Source organism: Neoarius graeffei, chromosome 3, assembly GCF_027579695.1.
Source record: "Neoarius graeffei isolate fNeoGra1 chromosome 3, fNeoGra1.pri, whole genome shotgun sequence".
In the NCBI taxonomy this organism is placed as follows: Eukaryota; Metazoa; Chordata; class Actinopteri; order Siluriformes; family Ariidae; genus Neoarius; species Neoarius graeffei.
In genome coordinates, this window is record NC_083571.1 from 24,109,183 (window position 1) to 24,126,580 (window position 17,398).

Genomic DNA, 17,398 nt, shown 5'->3' on the forward strand with positions numbered 1-17,398 from the left:
TACTTTCAAATGGGAATGTGTACTTTTTTAGATTTTTTATGTAATTTTTTTTTTTTTTACCCTACAGTTAGATGTAATCCTTATTCACCATGGGCTCTCACCAAAATATTGCTTTAGGCGTTGTTATAATAGTCCATATCACCTGTACATACAGCCTCGCGCACAGAAGCCTTGTAAATTAAGACTGTAGAAGCTGCTCATTATTTATCTCTCTGCCTGCAGGGCAAGTATATGCCCCTACTGCAGAAAAACAAGGTATGCAGTAACACACAGTAGTGCTAGTATGAATGTAGCCGCTTTCTGTGCTCACTCAGCGCACACACCCATTCACTCCACGCGCATTCTCACACGCATGCAGGAATGCACACTGCAGCTGTTTTGGCTGGCTGATTTGGTGCTCGCGGGTTTATTTTTATTTTTTAAAAAACATTTTCCCTTCCCCCCACTTTTGGGTTTCATCTGTTAAAACTTCACAGAATCTGCCCCATATTCTTAAATTCTCATGTTCAGACAACAGGTGGCAGCGTTCTACCATTTTTTTTTTTAAGAAGAGAGGGATTGTACAAATAGGTTACAATTTATGTAATTATTTTATATCAAACTCAATCATAGCAGCGTCAATAACATTGTTAAAATATGACCACCTTTACAACCCCCATCCAAAATCAGCAGTAGGGATGCATGGGACAGTGTACAGGAAGTAATTTAAAAAAAAACCCAGTAAATAATATCTTTATTATCTGATGCTTTATATTTTAGTATTTTATAAAATTCAGCCAAGATTTTATTCTGATCATCTCATACAGTGTAAGTCTCTTCAAAGGTATAAATATGCATGTAATACAGGAACATGTGCTGATGTGATCTATCGGCGTCTCCAAGTATGTGTTGTATTATTGCCGAAAACAGAACTTGGCAGCAATACTTATTGAAGTGTGCTGCATGATGCATGTCCCATTTAGTCTGTTGTTCTGCCTTATGTAACTAACAGGTTGTGTGTGTGTCAGACAGTGCAAGATTTATTTTTTATGCCCATTTTATTGCTTCAAGTAGGTATGAAGGAAATGTATTACTGTTGTAATAGACAAAAGTTGAATAGCACCTAAAGCAAGTGTGTGTGTGTGTGTGTGTGTGTGTGTGTGTGTGTGTGTGTGTGTGTAGTGACTCTCGTCTCCTTCAGCCGGCTCAGGTGTGTGATGTGCTGAAAGGCTTCATCATGGTGCTGTGTTACTCCATGATGCACTACGTGGACTACTCCATGATGTACCATCTGATCAGGGGGCAGTCAGTGATCAAGCTCTACATCATCTACAACATGCTGGAGGTAACAAGCACTGGTTTCAGATCAGCCTGCATCACTGTATCATCAACAACGGTTCCACAGTGCAGTCCTGGGAACCCAGGACTTTTCTGAAGATCTGTGATCCCCCTTCTAACACACCTGATAAATCATCAGTTCATTATTAAGTAAGGACAGGAAAACACACTCGGGATTTATTTACTCAGAGAAGAAATATCAGTTTTGCAATATTTTGCACTTTACTGAGTGATTTTGCTAATATGCATAATATACAGTACAAGTAAACACAAGTACACTTCCCTTGTTATTTGGGTCAGCGCAGTATCAAACCTTGTTTCAAACACTTCTCATTGTCAGCCGTTCTACAGGCAGGTCTGGTGTGTTTTGTGACGACCATTGTAATTCTAGTTTTTGAATTGCACGTAACTTGAGCGTCTAAGGAGTGCATTTTGTTTTCTGGCTGGTGGGAACTAAATACAGTGGGGCAAAAAAGTATTTAGTCAGTCAGCAATTGTGCAAGTTCTCCCACTTAAAAAGATGAGAGAGGCCTGTAATTTAAATCATCGGTATACCTCAACTATGAGAGACAAAATGAGAAAAAAAAGTCCAGAAAATCACATTGTCTGATTTTTAAATATTTTTTTTTGCAAATTATGGTGGAAAATAAGTATTTGGTCAATAACAAAAGTTCATCTCAATACTTTGTTATATACCCTTTGTTGGCAATGACAGAGGTCAAACGTTTTCTGTAAGTCTTCACAAGGTTTTCACACACTGTTGCTGGTATTTTGGCCCATTCCTCCATGCAGATCTCCTCTAGAGCAGTGATGTTTTGGGGCTGTCGCTGGGCAACATGGACTTTCAACTCCCTCCAAAGATTTTCTATGGGGTTGAGATCTGGAGACTGGCTAGGCCACTCCAGGACCTTGAAATGCTTCTTACGAAGCCACTCCTTCGTTGCCCGGGCGGTGTGTTTGGGATCATTGTCATGCTGAAAGACCCAGCCACGTTTCATCTTCAATGCCCTTGCTGATGGAAGGAGGTTTTCACTCAAAATCTCACGATACATGGCCTCATTCATTCTTTCCTTTACACGGATCAGTCGTCCTGGTCCCTTTGCAGAAAAACAGCCCCAAAGCAAGATGTTTCCACCCCCATGCTTCACAGTAGGTATGGTGTTCTTTGGATGCAACTCAGCATTCTTTCTCCTCCAAACACGACAAGTTGAGTTTTTACCAAAAAGTTCTATTTTGGTTTCATCTGACCATATGACATTCTCCCAATCCTCTTCTGGATCATCCAAATGCTCTCTAGCAAACTTCAGACGGGCCTGGACATGTACTGGCTTAAGCAGGGGGACACGTCTGGCACTGCAGGATTTGAGTCCCTGGCGGCATAGTGTGTTACTGATGGTAGCCTTTGTTACTTTGGTCCCAGCTCTCTGCAGGTCATTCACTAGGTCCCCCCGTGTGGTTCTGGGATTTTTGCTCACCGTTCTTGTGATCATTTTGACCCCACGGGGTGAGATCTTGCGTGGAGCCCCAGATCGAGGGAGATTATCAGTGGTCTTGTATGTCTTCCATTTTCTAATAATTGCTCCCACAGTTGATTTCTTCACACCAAGCTGCTTACCTATTGCAGATTCAGTCTTCCCAGCCTGGTGCAGGTCTACAATTTTGTTTCTGGTGTCCTTTGACAGCTCTTTGGTCTTGGCCATAGTGGAGTTTGGAGTGTGACTGTTTGAGGTTGTGGACAGGTGTCTTTTATACTGATAACGAGTTCAAACAGGTGCCATTAATACAGGTAACGAGTGGAGGGCAGAGGAGCCTCTTAAAGAAGTTGTTACAGGTCTGTGAGAGCCAGAAATCTTGCTTGTTTGTAGGTGACCAAATACTTATTTTACTGAGGAATTTACCAATTAATTCATTAAAAATCCTACAATGTGATTTCCTGGATTCTTTCCCCCCATTCTGTCTTTCATAGTTGAAGTGTACCTATGATGAAAATTACAGGCCTCTCTCATCTTTTTAAGTGGGAGAACTTGCACAATTGGTGGCTGACTAAATACTTTTTTGCCCCACTGTATGTTTGAGTATGGCACATTACACTTTCATTGACCCCCCACTAGGGTGCATCAGTTACCCTCACTTTCATAAAATCAGATGCATTTTTGTTTGGGTGTTCCTTTTCACCAATAAAGACATCCTGTAAAATTTTTTGACCTTATTCAAAAGTCTAATGGTGGCACCATGAGGTTCATTTTTTGCCAAAAAACGCTTATTTTGTTTTTGCGTAAGGTTTGAATCACAATGTTGGACTCCATTTATTATTCTTGTGACCCAGAGAGCATGTTAAGAACCTTTGCAAGGGATTGAGAAGCATTAATATGATGTATTTGATGATCATCTGCTCTCAACACCAGTGTCACAATGGGATGGCTTGGCATCTTACCAGAGGATAAAGGCAACACTCTCAAACTTCATTGTGACAAATGATGTGGCAGAGCATGGGGTTAAACTAGCTCATGAGAAAGTTGGTTCTGCCACAATAGAAGACAGATTCCAGAACATTGTGCAAGTTGTAGCAAAAGACAGAGTAATGGTTCCAAATCTGAGATGGCCACATAGGAAATAGACATTGAGAATTTGCTTCTTAACATTTCACTTGTATCTTCAGTTGTCTTGAAAACAGGTAATCCAGCATCATTATAACTTTAATAGGGGCTAGCATATGCATAGGCGGCAAGCTTAAAACCAGGGTTATAACATTGATTGATAGATAATGCTAGTGACACCCTAAAATAAACCTCCAAATATTTTTAGACATTCTAGATATACTGTCTACAGTATCTAAGATATTTGGTATACTCTATAAGGTGCCATGATGTTTCATGAAAAGTGATCGAAATTTTGTCATAAAAGTCATAAAATAGCAGCTTTTTCCATAACTTTGAGCTCCTGGTGCCACCATTAAACTTTGAATTTTGTCAAAATATTTCACCCAGTGTGTTTTCTTACCAAAAGGAACATAAAAACAAAAATGCATCATGATCAGAGGAACTTTTCATTTTTAGGGGGCAACTGATGCACCCTACCCCCCCACCAGTAAAGTCATAATAATATCACCTAGCAGGAAATATGTATGCAAAATACTTGAGATGGTCATTGGATATAAGTTTTAAGAGAGAATTTATGTCTCAGCACCCAAACCAGTCAATGTTTGAGCCAGGCTTGTAGTACATGAGTCCAGGACTCGTGACTTGACTCAGACTTGAGCACTGATGACTCGACCTCTGACCCGGACTTGTGCATTAACTGCATTCGGACTCGTAAATTGGAGACTAGGGCTCGGATTTTTTCTTTTATTTTTTTTGTAACGTGCCATAATAATTTGGTGTAAGACATTTATAACTACATTGATTTTTATACTAATTTCGTGCAAGAGAATGCACATTCACCTGTTCATACATCATGTTCAGGAACAAACTAACGTTAATGGCGCTAAAATGCCTGGAGAGACGCCCCTAGGATTGTCCGCTTTGCTTATACAGACTTCTCATGCAGTGGGGAAAAAACGCACTGCTGTGTGTTCTGTATGTAGAACTATCGAGGAGACGACGGGGACAACCTCGAACTTCAATTATCATTTGGCAAGACTCCACCCAGAGAAGGAAGTGACGCGCTATGTTCATTGCCCTGTTGATAGCGGGGCTTGCTTGCTGAGCGATGAACTAGCTAGTGTAAACCCTTAGGGCTGCACCAATACACTCAAACTTCAGTTCGATACGTATCACGATACTGACACCTCGGTTCGATTAATTTCAATACGATACAAGCAGTTCCAGGTTTTGCGTTTTTATTCGTAACAAACTTGAAACATAATTAATTAAATTCATCACAAACATGAATACATCACATAATATGTCAAATAAGACATTTACAAGACTAGACTAAAGTCAGTAGTGGTAAGGAGCATTGGCTATAAGCCCATATTGAAAGAAGGTGCAGTACCAACAATTAAATAAACTACAAGAAAAGGAAGGTATTTTTTTTTTTTTTTTTAAAAAGAAAGTAAGTTCAGTTGCACCAGTTCTCCTGGAGTTGTTGGTAAAACCTGGGACGGAATGGGACATGACCTATCGCTCGGGCAGTGACCTCCCCGCGGTTGTTGCTAAAACCGGTGACGTCCCGTCCCAGGTTTTAGTAATTGCCTGAGTCGAGCGGTAATGGTGGAGTACTCAGTATGGAGAAAATGGAGAGTGGAGCAGCCGTCTAATTTCTCCACTGGATATTGCTGCCATCTTGCCCTTGCGTGGAAGAAGCGAATAAACGGAGAACTGAACGAACAACTGAAAGTCAGATTGTTTCAAAACAATCGGCCACAAGTTTGGCCTTCAAGAAGCGAGAACTCAGACGGCTAAGCGCGGACTCTCATTTGGATACAAAACAACAAAAACAACACGTTTACCTGCATTTAGATTAATACATGTAACTTATATTGTGTGCAACTTATGTATGTTGCGTAAGTTTTAACGCCTATCCTGTTTTAACGAGAGTCAACCCACAATCAATGAAGTCAAATCAGTCTTAGTTGAGCGAGTCGGTAACGGCATTTCTTATTTTCACCATAATTATTATTATTTTTTTTTTATATGATCTTGGTCTATAGCTGTCAAAGGCCTCGGACTTAAAACCGGTTAGCGCTGTGACATCACGCACTCAGGGCTGGCTGGCTCAGCGGGGCAGCTCGAATATCAACTTTGCGATCGATTTTAACTCTCAAAAATATATATATTTTTTTATTTATCCCCATTTATGCAGCATACAAGAGTCAAGGATGGAGATACTATCCACTTAGAAATGTATTTAAAAATAAAGGTTCTGCGTATCTGCTTTAAACACGTACATGACGGCGGTTGTACCAAACCGAAACAAAGTGATTTGACATCAAATATTGAACCAAAGGTGGTGGAATCGTTTCTTGATGCACCGCGGTAAACCGTTGCACCTCTATTAGCCCTCTCTCCTGTTATTTACCCTGTTGGTAGTGGGGCTTTTGTCAGACTCGACTCAGATCAGTAGTGGACTCGACTCGAAATTTTCTTTAATGACTTGGGCTTGAACACTGGGGACTCGAGGCTGGACTGTGACTCGAGGTTTAGTGACTTGACTGCAACACTGGTTTGAGCAGAAAATCTCAGCCTGTATCCAAATTACCGTCCTCTTTATTACAAACCTGAAAGTGCTTGATGAAGGTTATGGAAGGATACAGTGGGATATTAAAAAGTCTGTTAAAGTAGCAGGTTTTTGTGAAGTGAAAGAGCAACACTAAGATAAATCATGTCAGATCTTTTTCCACTTTTAATATAATATTGCAAAGTATACAAATAAAGTGAAAAACAATCAGGATCTTTTTTTTAAGGGGGGAAAAAAGAAAAATAAACTTGCAACAATCTAGTTACGCAAGTGAGCACGCTCCTAAACTAATACGTCCTGGAAGTACTTTTGATTTTAGTACATTACTCGGTCTTTTAAGAGTTTATCAGCATGGCACATCTTGACTTGAATATTTTTCCACTCTTCCTTTCAGAAACATTTTAGTTCTGTCATTCAGTGCGTTTACATGCACATAGAGAAAATCGAATTTCTGCCGTTGCTCGACTGAAATCGAAGTTCTAAATGGCATGGAAACACCTTAGCTAGGCTGAAATTGAACCGAACTTGATTTCTCGTAATCGAGCTACACGACCTAGATTATGCGATTTTTGCCGAGCTACTTAGTGCATGTATACCCTATCGAGCTACGTAGTCGAGCTACTTACTTCAGCACTGCCCCTTCTGGGAGTGATGAGACTACAAGCGGGAACCACGACAGCCTCGGTTGGCATGACAACAGTAGTAGCGAGCAGCAGAAGAGGTCAGGAGGAACAAATGAAGAGAAAATGGCAAGCAGAAACGTGCACTTCTGGAGCAATGAGGAGACAGAGTTCATGCTCATTCAGCTTAAAGGTCCCATGGCATGAAATTTTCACTTTCTGAGGTTTTTTAACGTTAAAATGAGTTCCTCTGACCTTCTTAAGTCACCCCAGTGGCTAGAAATTTCATAATGTGTAAACCAAACTATGCCCACCCTTTGTCAACATTTGAGAATGGCGCGTCAAAATGGCACGTCAAAATGGCGCGTTGATAGGCTCTTCCCTTTACTACGTCAGCAAGGGAGATGATCCCCACGCCCCCCCCTCTGGATTCCCACCCACTGTATGGATTGCCCGCCCAGCTCAAAAGTTGCCACCAAACATGGAAGTTGCGCTGTACATGGATGTGACAACACAGAAAGGAGTCTGTTTTTACTGCCGACGGGAGAGCCCCGAAGACGCAGTGGCTTAATTTTATTTACTCCAATAATATGCCGTCGAGTCTACCTAAGATGGTGTATGTTTGTCGGAAGCATTTTCCTGAGGAATGTTTCCACAACTTGGGACAGTACAGGGCAGGTTTTGCACATCAACTGTCACTGAAGCCTGGGTCCGTACCAAGCATCCCTGCCGCATCAGCCACAAACAGCGAACAAGTAAGTGTATAACTGTTGAGTTGTTTTGCCGTGTTTTAAAATCGGTGCCACGTTAGCCTTGCAATGGCTACATTAGCTGTGCAGCTAACCGCTTCCTGCAGTTAGCCAGGTACTCTGCACTACAAAACCAAAAAGCATGCAGCATGCTCTGTTATAATAGCCAATCAAAACAGTTTTTACAAAGACACCTACATTCTTTTAAGTCACTCGTTCATTTTATTTGTTTTTGTTTAATAAAAACCCAAACATTTGTTGAATTTATTTTATTTCCTCGCATTGCACCTTAATGACGTCAGCGCGCGGTATTTTTCCCTTCGCGGTTTGTTCCTTCTCTCTCGCCATAGTAAGACACCCACATCCGCTTGTTCTGACCCACTTGAGGTAGCGTCACAGTGCTGTTAGCCAATCAGAGGTAACACGTTTACATGTCATGAATATTAATGATAAGAGCTGAAATCCTGTCGCTCTCCCGCTACCCGCTCCTCCACCAAACTAGAACAGCCTGAAACAGGAGAACCGCAGCATTTTTTTCACCAAAACCGGCTCACAGGGCATTCATTCATACTAGAGACCACCGCACAATTAATGAAAAAACGATGCCATGGGACCTTTAAGGAGTTGAATATATTACAATTCATGGACGGGAGAAAAACGTGCAATGGAGAACACAGAACTGATAACTTTGTTTATACTCTTGAATAGCTCTTCTTCATGACGACAACTGGAAGTGTACCAACACGATGGGGCGTGTAGCACCACCTGTGGCTCGGGTGCACAATGTACCTCACACAATAGCTCGATTTCCTTGTGTGCATGTAGGATTGGATTTCTCTGGCACCCCTGCTGGGACCCTTTGCTCGATTACCGACAGCAGCTCGACTTGGATGTGCATGTAAACGCACTGACTGTGAGGGCATCTCCTGTGCACTTCAGGCCCAGCTTCAGGTCACCCCACATATTTTTATTTGGATTCCAGTCTGTGCTCTGGCTAGGCCATTCAAAAACATTTGATCATCTTTTGGTTAAGCCATTCTTTTGTTGATTTGGGTGCATGTTTTGGTTCTGAAAGGTGAAGCAGATGCCTGAAAGTTTTTCTTTAAAACCAACTGGTATTAGTAACTGTTCGTGAGTCCCTCCACTGTGTTAAAAGCCCCATTTCTGGCTGAAAAGAAGCAGCTGTGAAGCATCATAGCACATTTTCCCACATGGTTTGGGGTGATTTATTTGGACTTGGATATTTTTTGTATGAGAGAGGGCTTCTGTCGAGCCAACCCTACCCCATAGCCCAGACATGTGACGAATACAAAAGATTAATACTTGTCAGATTTTCCTGCAGCTCGTTTAATGTTGCCATAGGTCTCTCCACAGCCTGCTGGCAAGTTTTTGTCGTGTTGTCTTTAGGGGGAGCGTCCTGTTCTTGATGATGTCACTGCGTCGCTCCATTTTCTCCACTTGTTGTTGATTGTTGGTGTTCCATTGCACATATAATGTTTTTAGAAATCCTTTAATATCCCTCTGCTGATCAATATATCTTTCAACAAGCGAGATCCCATACATGCTTTGTTAGCTCATGTCAAGATGTACTGTAGATGTCGAGTCAGTCCTACAGAAACAACTGATCTTTATTTGAGGTTAATCAGAATAATTTATTTGATCGCTGTATGATCATGAGATTGAATGTGATTGGTTCATTCTGAGGACAGCTACATCTACAATTATAAAAGGGTGTGAACACTTGTGCAATCAAGTTATTGTTACTACTTTTATTTTTTTCGCCAAAATGTTTGTTTTATACTTAATTTTTTATTTATACATTGTAATTTCATAATGAGGGTGGAAAAAGTTTTCTCATCTCATTATCTCTAGCTGCTTTATCCTTCTATAGGGTTGCAGGCAAGCTGGAGCCTATCCCAGCTGACTACGGGCGAAAGGCGGGGTACACCCTGGACAAGTCGCCAGGTCATCACAGGGCTGACACATAGACACAGACAACCATTCACACTCGCATTCACACCTACGGTCAATTTAGAGTCACCAATTAACCTAACCTGCATGTCTTTGGACTGTGGGGGAAACCGGAGCACCCGGAGGAAACCCACGCGGACACGGGGAGAACATGCAAACTCCACACAGAAAGGCCCTCGCCGGCCACGGGGCTCGAACCCGGACCTTCTTGCTGTGAGGTGACAGCGCTAACCACTATACCACCGTGCCGCCCTGGAAAAAGTTTTCTTTTTTTTTTTAAATCACAAAAACCTGCCATTTTAACAGGGATCTGTAGACCTACTGTAGAGAGATGAGACTGTAGTCCACTGTAATAGTGAATGAGGTGTAGTTTCAGACATACCTGCTTTTAATGTTAAATTGTGCTTTAACTCCGAAGATCCTCAGTCTTGAAAAATGCATTGTAGTAAAATTTGACCAGCATGTTGTGATTTTAAGAAGAAACCTCACCTAAATGTTCATGCAGTCAAACAAAAATGTAAAAAAAAAAATTTTTAAGTAGTGATCGCCCCCTGCCTTTTATTTTAATTTCATTTATTCTAGTGTTTAATATCATATAGATTTTTATTAAAAGCCCCTGCAGTTGTTCACTCCAGTTAAATACCAAAATACATTTTTGTCATTAAGAATTGCATAAGAAGTGTCATTACATACATTGTCGTCATTTTTTAAAAATAATTTAAAAATGTAATATTCAGTACACAAGTAATAAACATTTACAATAATTCCATTGCAGCATTCCAACATAGTTTCTCCTCTTTGTCTTCTGTAGGCTAACCATGGTGTGTGTGTGTGAGCGAGAGATCATGGTACAGCACCTGTAACAATTGGTCACAGCTAATAAAGGAAATATTGCTGCTCTTTTTTTTATGTAATAGTTTCTTGAGCACAAAAGCAGATTGCTTTGACCAAGAATCAAGATCACAGTTTAATCTTTTTGTGTGCATGTTTTCCAACCTTATTTTTAATTCTTTTTCCAGAGTACTTACTCCATTTTTTCCCTCTGTGTCTCTTCCTGCTTCAGGTGGCAGACCGATTGTTTTCGTCCTTTGGGCAGGACATTCTGGACGCTCTTTACTGGACAGCCACAGAGCCCAAAGAGAGAAAGAGAGCTCATATAGGTGTAATACCCCACTTCCTAATGGCTGTCCTTTATGTCTGTATCCTTTATATGCTGCACCCACAGGGGTTATGGATTGCCATGGGCCATAGTTAACCTGGCGTTATTTGTCATTAGGCATGAATGTAATTAGCTGAAGGTGTATAACATGGACGGGTATAAACAAAAGCTTAGATCCTCACAAACTGAGTGCTATTAACCCTCTGGGGTCTGAGGGTATTTTCTGGCACTAGTGATTTTGGCATGCTCTGATTTTGTCAATTTCAACAAAACTAAGCAGTATTTTCAGTCATATGACTTTTGTAATCAGTACAAGTTCAGCCACAATTGTGACACCTCACCGAATCCAGGGACGCATGTCGGCCGAAACGAATCCAAGATAATCGCAAAAGAAGCATTTTTTTTCCGAAATTTGTGATTTTAGTTTTTTTCCATCATGTGCAAGTTGAGATCTTGAAGAATGCAATCAGTATTTCAGATAATAGATTGTTTTGTTGGAAAAGCATACATTTTTTGTTGCAAATTGTCTCGTTTTTGTCAGGACTGTAGCCTGCTGGGGGGGGGGGTAAATTACCATATGGGCCATTCACATGATGATTTAAGTCTTTTGTTTTGTTTTTTTTTCGCAAATCAGCTGTATGATACGAGCTGAGCTCATGGCTACTTAAGCTGCATACAGGCATGTAATTTCACTATGGAATGAGCAAGTTAAACAGAGCGCAGAGGAGCTGAAACACCGCGAAGCAAACAGACACTCAGTATTTACATCGGAGATAACCATTTCTAGCAAAAAAAAAATGGAACCAAAAAGTGTTCTAGGATTACATTCCGTCGGAGGCATTGGTGTGTGCAAGGCGCGGTTTCTCTTTCTGATGGGGTAAGTTTATTAATCTAAGGCTGTGTGGTTATTTTTGCATGTAACGGAGAGTGTTGTGGTTTGGTTAAGCCTAGGTCACAACCGGACGTACGATTTTTTGGCCGTGCGATTTTTTTTTTTTTTTTTTTTTTTTTTTTTGGCGTTTCCCAAATCGCTGGGTTTTTTTTTTTTCATGGAGAAAGATGCGCGTTGGCCGTAAGTTTGTCTTGCAACCTGAAAAAAACGTAAGCGCCCGCAGAGTTTGTTTGAAATGACAAAGAACCTCTGCGGCCAGTCTACGGCTCGAAAATCAGCACATCACACGCGCGCGCTCGTGCGTTTCACACGCGCCCTCCATGCGTTTCTTGCGTTTTTTGCATGTAGACCGACCGTAGGAACAAGTACAGCCGGTTGTGACCGAGGCTTTACATGAAACTAGCGTTGTTAGTTGTGTCATCATCGTGCTATCTTTCTTTCTTACGGTGTAAGTAATTTTTCAACCACAAAACGTTAAAGTATACTTTAGGACTTATTTTTGTACTTCATAATTGTTTTGGGCATACTTTGCATGGAAGGAAAATTGACGTGGTGATCTTTGTTTACATGAAAGTAGCATCGTGCTAGCTCGTAGGGGGTAGAGCTTTCCTTAATGTCATGCAAATGAGCACCATTATGTGCCCGCCCTACACCCAGAGTAGCTGAGATGGAAAACTTTGAGGGCGATTTTCTCCCTTTCCTGTTTTAAGAAGTATAAACTTTCAAAAGGCCACACATTCTTCAAATATTGTCAGATCTCCATATGGAAGGCATCATTGGAAAGCTTAGAAACTGTACTTTCTGAATCTGTCAATAACTCAAAATGCCCCCGGACGGACATGTGTCCCTGGATTCTGGATTTGGGCACATATTTATGTAGTATGTATGTCATGAATTGTACTAAAAAAAAAAAAAAACAGATGAATGAAGATGTTGTAAAAAGCAGTTTTAGAACGGTGTTGGAATGTGTGAAAAAAACATGACCTTACCCATTGTGACGAACCATTTTGATCACTTGACGTGATTCTGTTCAGTCTTAGGAATGTATCAAGCACAAACATTTAAATCTGCTCCATTGATTTGGACAATTAACTGGCCGTCAAAAAATTTATGTCCTATTGTTTTGGGATAAAGGGTTGGCAGTGGGAGGGGTGTTCAATGAGAAGAGTAAAAAATTCCATTACATTCAATGAGAAGAGAGAAAACCCCTCCCACTGCCAACTCTTAATCCCATCAGGTTAAGTGATGAAGACGTTTTGTCACAATGGGTAAGGTAATGGTTTTTTTTGTTTTTTTTTCACATATTCCAGCACAGTTCTAAAATTGCTTTTTACAACAGCTTCATTTATCTGGTATTTTTTTTTTTTTTTTTTTTAGAAGTACAATCATACATACTACAGAGATACAGTGGCATGCAAAAGTTTGGGCACCCTTGCTGAAAATGTCTGTTACTGTGAATAGTTAAGTGAGCAGAAGATGAACTGATCACCAAAAGGCATAAAGGTAAAGATGACACATTTCTTTTCAGCATTTTCTGCAAGATTTGTGTATTATTTTTGTTTTGTACAATTGGAGAGTGAAAAAAGAAAAGCAACACCATGCAAAAGTTTGGGCACACCAATACATTTGAGTTCTGAGGTAACTTTTACCAAGGTCCCAGACCTTAATTAGCTTATTGAGCTGTGGCTTGTTCAAATTCTTCATTAGGAAAGGTCAGATGATGCAGATTTCAAAGCTGTATAAATTCTCTGACTCCTCAAACTTGTCCCTAAAATCAACAGCCATGGGCTCCTCTAAGCAACTCCCTCGCATTCTGAATAATAAAATAATTGATGCTTACAAAGCAGGAGAAGGCTACAAGAATGTAGCAAAGTGTTTTTCAGGTAGCTGTTTCCTCAGATCGTGATGTTATTAAGAAATGGCAGTTAACAGAAACAGTGGAGCTCAAGGTGAGGTCTGGAAGATGAAGAAAACTTTCTGAAAGAACTGCTCGTTGGATTGCTAGAAAGGCAAATAAAACCCCCTGTTTGACTGCAAAAGACCTTCAGAAAGATTTAGCAGACCCTGGAGTGATGGTGCACTGTTCTATGCAGCGACACCTGAACAAATATGACCTTCATGGGAGAGTCATCAGAAGAAAACCTTTCCTGCGTCCTAGCCACAAAATTCAGCGTCTGAAGTTTGCAAATGAACATCTAAATAAGCCTGATGCATTTTGGAAATAAGTCCTGTGGACTGATGAAATCAAAATAGAACTTTTTGGCCACAATGTGCAAAGGTATGTTTGGAGAAAAAAGGGTGCCAAATTCCAGGAAAAGAACACCTCTCCAACTCTGAAGCATGGGTGTGGATCGATCATGCTTTGGGGTTGTGTTGCAGCCAGTGGCACAGGGCACATTTCATTGGTCGAGGGAAGCATGGATTTGAATAAATACCAGCAAATTCTGGAAGCAAACATCACACCATCTGTAAAAAAAAAAAGCTGAAGTTAAAAAGAGGACAGGTCCTACAATAAGACGATCCAAAACACACCTCAAAATCTACAATGGAATACCTCAAGAGGCACAAGCTGAAGGTTTTGCCCTGGCCCTCACAGTCCCCTGACCTAAACATCATTGAAAATCTGTGGATAGATCTCAAAAGAGCAGTGCATGCAAGACAGCCCAAGAAACTTGTAGAACTGGAAGCCTTTTGCAAGGACGAATGTGTGAAAATCCCCCAGGTAAGAACTGAAAGATTATTAGCTGGCTATAAAAGTGTTTACAAACTGTGATACTTGCCAAAAGGGGTGTTACTAAGTACTGACCATGTCAGGTGCCCAAACTTTTGCTTCAGGTCCTTTTCATTTTTTTGGTATTTTACACCTGTAAATGATGGAAATAAAAATGTCATCTTGCAGAAAATATTAAAGAAATGTGTCATCTTTACCTTTATGCCTCATGGTGATCAGTTCATCTTCTGCTCACTTAACTATTCACAGTAACAGACATTTTCAACAAGGGTGCCCAAACTTTTGCATGCCACTGTATTATTGTAGCTGAACTTGTGGTGAATACAAAAAACGTCATATAACTGAAAATACTGCTTAGATTTGTTGAAATTGATGACAACATGCCAAAATCATTAGAGTGCCAGAAAAGACGAAGAAGAAAAGAGAGCAAACAAGCGCCGGTGCACATTTTTATTTACTCAAGAAGCACGCAAAGATTATACAGGAAATTTGCCTGAGTAAAACTTACTCAAATTGAAGAAAATTTTACTCTACACCAGATAACATTTGGTTCTGCTCTAAAAAGAGTAAAATTGACTCTTGATAGAGCTGTTTTTCCAGGGTCAATTCTTCTCAATTCAGTGTTAATATTTTTGTGGCTACTGCCATTGTCTCATCATATTGTAAGAACGAGTGTTAAAATGGCGCACAACGCATGCAAGTCAGTCAAGTCAAGTTTTTGTATAGCACTTTTAACAATTAACATTGTCGCAAAGCAGCTTTACAGAATTTGAGCGACTTAAAACATGAGCTAATTTTATCCCTAATCTATCCCCAATGAGCAAGCCTGTGGCAATGGTGGCAAGGAAAAACTCCCTCATGCCCCTTTTCCACCAAAGCAGTTCCAGGGCTGGTTCGGGGCCAGTGCTTAGTTTGGAACCGGGTTTTCTGTTTCCACTGACAAAGAACTGACTCTGGGGCCAGAAAAACTGGTTCCAGGCTAGCACCAACTCTCTGCTGGGCCAGAGGAAAGAACCGCGTACGTCAGCAGGGGGTGGGGGGAGTTGTTAAGACCAACAACAATAACAAGACCGCGAAAGATCGCCATTTTTAAGCGATGAGAAGCAGCAGCTGTACAAATGCGAAGTCATCCATTATTATTGTTGTTGTTGCTGCTGCTTCTTCCGTGTTGTTTTTGCTTCAATATGCGTGCCAAGGTTTATGCAAACGTAGCGACGTAACTGACGTATACAGCGACGTAATGACGTGGCACCGCGAGCTATGGAAAAGCAAACTAGTTCTCAGCTGGCTCGCAAGTTGAACGAGTTGTGAACCAGCAACAGCACTGGCCCCGAACCAGCCCTGGAACTAATTTGGTGGAAAAGGGGCATCAGAAACCTCGAGAGGAACCAGACTCAAAAGGGAACCCATCCTCATTTGGGCAACAACAGACAACATGACTATAACATTAACAGTTTTAACATAAAGTCAGCTTCGTTGATGCTATAAACCCCCCACCGACGGAAACCCGAGCGCAAAACCGCTCACGACAACCGTAGTCCTAAAGTCAGCAAGTCAACTGTAGTCCCCAGCCACAAAAGCACCACTGCATGAGTCCAGAGCGTCCTCCAGGCGCGACCCCCAACTGTCCACATGGGGCCGTCCTCCACAGGAGCGATGCAATGAGACTCCAACCAGACACAGGGCACCAGGATGGATCAGGCAGGTCCGAGGAGCAGAAGAGGTCAGTATCTTGATCCCAGGAGGGACAGATTTGGGGGGGAGAGAGAGAGAGAGAGCATAGGTTGTTAGGTATGCCCAATGTCACCTGAATAAGTAGGAACAGTATACATATTGCGCTGAGTACAAGCAGGGACTCCGGCAACTAACTATGACAGCATAACTAAAAGGGGAGAGCCAGAAGGTAACACAGGCATGAGGGAGCCCCGGGGCATAAAGCAGCCAGCCACTACACCATCAACAAACTCGAGTGAGCAAGCGAGTGGGGACTCACAGCATCCATACATCCCAGTTTACCAAAACACATACAAGTGTCCTTATTAAAATGGCCAGTGAGTGTATACAATTCAGTTCACCATTTGAAATAAATGGACTAGACTAAAGAAATCGCTTTCAGACATGTTTATGCTTATTACCAAGGGAAAGCGTGTTCCTATTTTAAAATATACTCCAGGTTGTCCCCCTTTCTTCACCACCTTCGGCCAGTGGTCCCATGTGTGATGTAGATGTGACGCACTTGTGAGTTGTTACAGGAAGTTGTCGAAAAGAGTACTGAGACCACTGAGCTCTAGCGCTGGGCCTTTTCCAGGAAATAAGAGTTTCGGTCATGGTGACGGTGTGTGTATGTCAGCCTCGGTTCAGAGGTTTCAGTTTTGAAAACTGTAAGGGTAGAATAATATAAAGTATATATAAAATTATATAAATTGTATATAAAATATAATATACACTTGATATATTTTACTTGTGTGATTGTTCATTTTTGGATTACCTTTCATTTTTATGGCTACTGCCTCATAGAGTAAATATATATGCTATATTTACTGTATGGACATGCTGCGGTCTCAAAAGTAGCCGGTCACCGGCGGCAAATCGCCGTCTGTGGCTTGTTATGCCGTCGGCTATTGTCAGTCGAGTCACAAAATTCAATATTAAATATTTCTGACGGCAAAAAAAAAGTTGTGAACGTAAATTACATCCACCATGTCATGTATGTCCGTTGCCGGGTCAACTTTGTTTACATCCTCGACATGAGTGCAGCCATTACTGCCCCTTGTGCCATAT

At 41.2% G+C, this 17,398-nt stretch overlaps 1 protein-coding gene across 2 annotated transcripts in view; it reads left to right on the top strand.

Moving 5' to 3' along the window:
* The window catches only part of tapt1b (transmembrane anterior posterior transformation 1b), a 107,318-nt gene that overhangs the window by 52,111 nt on the left and 37,809 nt on the right, over positions 1-17,398 (top strand). For both annotated transcript variants that reach the window (XM_060916527.1, XM_060916528.1), the window contains exons 4-5: positions 1,162-1,324; positions 10,899-11,034. In XM_060916527.1, coding sequence (XP_060772510.1) covers positions 1,162-1,324; positions 10,899-11,034 — 299 coding nt within the window. The remainder of the gene's footprint in view (positions 1-1,161; positions 1,325-10,898; positions 11,035-17,398) is intronic.